This window comes from Phocoena sinus, chromosome 16 (genome assembly GCF_008692025.1).
Source record: "Phocoena sinus isolate mPhoSin1 chromosome 16, mPhoSin1.pri, whole genome shotgun sequence".
Classification (NCBI taxonomy): Eukaryota; Metazoa; Chordata; class Mammalia; order Artiodactyla; family Phocoenidae; genus Phocoena; species Phocoena sinus.
The window spans coordinates 80,587,679-80,592,128 of NC_045778.1; the positions used below are offsets into that span (position 1 = coordinate 80,587,679).

At 62.2% G+C, this 4,450-nt stretch overlaps 1 protein-coding gene across 1 annotated transcript; it reads left to right on the forward strand.

Annotated features, from left to right (window-relative positions):
- The first annotated feature begins 831 nt into the window (after positions 1 to 831).
- On the forward strand, positions 832 to 2,514 carry FOXI2 (forkhead box I2). The gene is made up of 2 exons (XM_032608939.1): positions 832 to 1,330; positions 2,072 to 2,514. Exons 1-2 carry the CDS (start codon positions 832 to 834, stop codon positions 2,512 to 2,514), a joined length of 942 nt encoding a protein of 313 aa, XP_032464830.1.
- Positions 2,515 to 4,450: the final 1,936 nt, after the last annotated feature.

Here is a 4,450-nt window from a genome sequence, read left to right on the forward strand (position 1 = left end):
CGCCGGGTGGTGGCGGGCGCACCGCAGGGACGTCCCTGTTTTCACGGGGCCAGGGAAACCCAGCAGAGGGTTTTGCTACCCACCGCACCTTGTGCCCGAGGCCACTGCGCGCGGACTGCGCAGGCGTGGTCTCGGGCTCCCTGGATGACTGGGGCGTCCCGAGTTTCCAGCGTCTCCGCGCTTACAGGGGTCCGGTCTGCCTTCGAGCTTGTCGCGGGGGCTCCCGACGACTCCAGCGCCACCGTCCGCACCCGGCCAGACCCTGCCCGGGCCCCTCGCCTTCTCCGCCGCTCGCACTGGCCCTTCTGCTGCTCACTCGGTGTCCCAAAAGACACAGCGAGTACCCGGTGGACGAGCAAGAGGGGCTTGCGCTGGACGGGGATCCCACTCCGAAATCTTGGGGGCCTGCGCGAGACGTGGTACCTGCCGCAGGGTGCAGGGCAGCCAGGGCTGCGGGGCCCTGAAGGCCTGACGAGGCTGGGATCGGCGAGATCCCCGGGGACCCAGGGTGACAGTGGCCAAGATTCTGGCTCGAGATGGCGCAGACAGCACAGGGTCTGGGAATTACTGGAGCGGCTCGTCGAGAGCGCCTCGGGACCTGGGCGGGGCGGAAAGCTGACCCCTGGGCGGGGATGGAGACATCACTCCTCTAAAACTGTCGGGGAGGGGGCTCGCCGCCGACACTCACCTGGGGCTCGGGCCCCGACGGCATTTAAAGGGCGGAGGGCGGGGCCCAGCGGGCCGCACTGGGAGCTGCAGGCGGCCGCGCTGGTTGGGGCGCCCATGAGCTTCGGCTCGGAGCCACCCGCCCAGACCCGGGAGCGCCTGGCCATGGCCGCTTACCGCGACGGCTCGGGGCCCTGCGCGGCCCCGCACGGCCAGGCCCGGGCGGCCGCGCACCCCGCGGGATACGCGCGTGGCGACCTGGGCGTGGCGGGCGGTGGTGGCCCGCGCCTGTGGCTGAACGCGCCCGCTCTCAGCTCCGCGCCCTACGCGCCGGGACCCGCGCCCGCGTCCCCTTACGGGGCCCCTGGCCCGCTCCTCGGGGCCCCGGGCGGCCTGGCGGGCGCCGACCTCGCGTGGCTGAGCCTGTCTGGCCAACAGGAGCTGCTGAGGCTGGTGCGGCCGCCCTACTCGTACTCGGCGCTCATCGCCATGGCCATTCAGAGCGCGCCGCTGCGCAGGCTGACGCTCAGCCAGATCTACCAGTACGTGGCCGGCAACTTCCCCTTCTACAAGCGCAGCAAGGCGGGCTGGCAGAACTCCATCCGCCACAACCTGTCGCTCAACGACTGCTTCAAGAAGGTACCCCGCGACGAGGACGACCCAGGTAACAGAAGCTCCCAGCCACGCCCCGTCCAGGACTCCGCGGATTCCCGCAGCTGGCCTCCTGGCACTCTAGGGACGGGGGGCCTTGGACAGCCCGGTCCTCTTTGCACAGCTGAGGGTGCCGAGGCGGGAGGAGGGTGGGGAAGCGACACGTACTTGGCCGCAGACGGCTCGAGGACGCCAGCAGAGCCCGCGGCCCTGACTTGAGGTCTAGGGCAACAGGAGTCTCTAATTCTCGCGCGCTCCCGCTAAGGAAGAAGCTAGTCTGCTGGCGGACCTTTGGAGTGACTTCTCTGGGCCTGTGTCCTTTGCTGTAAAATGGGAAAGACCGTGGCCACCCGGAAGATTAAGACAAATCAGATGCCGCTTTGGGAAGCCTTGGAGCCTGCAGAGAGGCCTGGCATGGTGGGCTCCACTCCACTGGCAAAGCGAGTGCCAGAGGAGAGCCGGTTCGGTCTTCTCTCTGGCCTTGACCTTAGCAGAGCAGGTCTTCTCTCTGGCCTTGACCTTAGCGAGGCTCTGTATTTCCTGGGGGTCGCCCTTCCCTGGTCTTTCTGGGATGCCCACATTCTTCCGAGTCTGACTGTGGAGGCCTGATCCGGTACACAGCACCCCCTCAAGGTTTGGGGTAGGCGTGAGGGCTCACGGAGGGGCCGGTGAAGCTGACCTCCATTTCTCACGTTCTCACATCACCTCGGTCAAATCCCGGATTTTCTGATCTGGGCCCTTTCTTCTTCCGCAGGTAAAGGCAATTACTGGACCCTGGACCCAAACTGCGAGAAGATGTTCGACAACGGGAACTTCCGAAGGAAGAGGAAGAGGAGGGGGGAGGCGAGCGCGGCCGCATCCTCGGGTGCCCGGAGCCCGGGAGGAGCCGAGGCGCCGGAGCTGGAGCCCCTGGGCGCCGCCTCCCCGGACCTGCGGCTCTCGTCGTCCCCTCCCGCGCCCGAGGCAGCCGCCTGCTTCTCCAGTTTCGCCTCGGCCATGGGCGCCCTGGCTGGAGGCCTCGGTACCTTTCCCGGGCGCCTGGCGGGCGACTTTTCTTTCGGGAGATCCACGACGGTCGCTGCCCACGGTACCCAGGCCCCCGGCCCCGCGCTCGGCTTCGCCTCCGGCCATCAGACGGCGGCCACCGGCTTCCGCGTCGGTCACTTCGTCTACAGTCGGGAAGGGACTGAAGTTTGAAGGGAGGCCGGGGATTGTCCCGCGTGCGGTGTCCACAGGAGATGAGCTCAGCCCCACGTGTTCGCTCCGCAGGGGTCAGGGCAGCTCGGGGAGCGCAGGGTGCCGGGGCGGGATGCAGGGAACCGAGCCAGCCTGTCGTGCACCCCTCACCCAGGCGACCATCCAGGTGGGGTGAGCGGGCGCTCCCCACTCCCCCTGTGCTTCCACTTGACCTGGACCTCGAACCCACGCTCCCAGGGGGTTCCGCCTTAAAGGGGCCACAGGCTGGCGCTCACCCCAGCTTTTGTGAAGGAACCTGGCGCAGCCCAAAGAGCCTTCTCATACGTGCTAGTGGGGACGCCCGGGCCCCTGTGGGGAGGATTTTCTCCTCCTTCCCAGCCTGGCTCACCCAGCGCACAGGGCCTTTCCTTGGCGCTCCAGGGAGGCCCTCGGGGTTCCGGAGCAGCCCCGGGGGGCCGGCCGGCTTCCACCCACCGTCGGGGGGAGTGTGCAGCCAGCGAGGGGCACCTGGGACGGTCGGGACCGGACGCGAGTACAAGGGACTTCCCGAGGGCTGGATGGGAGGAGGGCTGCGGATGAGCGGCCCTGGGGACACCAGCTCCTTCCCTGCCACTCAGCGCCTGCCTCCCTGAGTCTGTCGTAGGAGCAGGCGCCTCCGGGGACCACCAGAGCCGTGCCGAGCGCGCTGGAGGCTCAGGGTGGGTTTAGGTTTGCCACCCAGCCACACTCGCACGCCGGAGAAACCACTCCTGTTTTCCTCTCCCTTCGTACCCCTCATCCCCCAAGTTGGTCCCCAGAGTCCCCACTCCTTGCGCGGAGCGGCTGCCTTCTGTGCAAATGTAAACACTACTCCCCAATTTGTATAACATTTATCCAGAAGGTTATCTTTGCAGCCAACAGCCATTGAGAGGAAAAATTTTGACTTCGGGACCTCCCCGAGCTTCTGGAGGCCGGGGCCCGGGATCATTAGGTCCCTCCTGGAGCGGCCGTCGCCTCGCACCAACCTTCCCTGCGCTGGGGGCGCGCAGGAGAGGCGTCTTCCCTGGGGAAGAGCAGGGAGAGGACCCTGCGAGCTTGGAGGAGGGCAGGGGATTTGGCGAGCCCAGCGGAGCAGGTGCCTCCAGGGAGCGAGTTTTAGAGGAAGCGGAAGGGCTTCGGGCATGGCTAGAACAAGCCAAGAGTCGCGGTGCGTTTGGAGACTGGGTGGTGAGACACAAAGCGGCACACTGCTCAGCATCGCCTCTCTCTGCTGCCAGGCTGTGGGAAGGCAAGCAGCGTCCCGGCTCTGTTGTGATACGATGTTGCCCAGCCAAACTTACAACCAACCCAAAATCTTTTTGGGGAAAAACACTCCCCAAATGTAATACAATTTAAGAAAACCAGAAAAAGAAAATCATCACCTTACGAAAAGAAAGAATTTTTTCTCAGGCCCATTTAATGAACAACAAATGCTAAAAAATAAACACCAACATACTGTAACTCAAATCCACTTGCTGTTCTATACATGTGAAGAATCCATCACTATTTCCAACATTTTCAGTGTAGACTCTGCATCTGCAGGGAACTTGGAGTAAAGGAATTTTTAAAAATAAGTTTGACAACGTTGGGAAAGTACAATGTACACGTTTACAATCAATAGAGCTTTCAGAAAATTGGCTGATAAATATGTATATAAACATTGTGTATCATAGCTGCGTGACTGCTAGAAATTGGTACGAAGTTGCTATTTTTATCTTCCAACAATGGTTTTTCTGACAAAATAGAGGGGCGGAAAGTTTCAAAAAGATCTTTCAACCTTTAGTTTGTTTGACTAAAAATCAATTTTTGATGTTTAAAAATGGTTCATCCATTCATACTTTATGCCATTAATTGGTAATGGTATAACCAAATAGATGGAATCTTCATGAGAAAAGTAGAATTTAAAGTAATTCTGACA

Coding starts and splice junctions, on each gene's coding strand:
- FOXI2 (XM_032608939.1), top strand. CDS start 832: ATGGCCGCTTACCGCGACGGCTCGGGGCCCTGCGCGGCCCCGCACGGC. Junction 1,331..2,071: donor CCGCGACGAGGACGACCCAG/GTAACAGAAGCT, acceptor CTTCTTCCGCAG/GTAAAGGCAATTACTGGACC.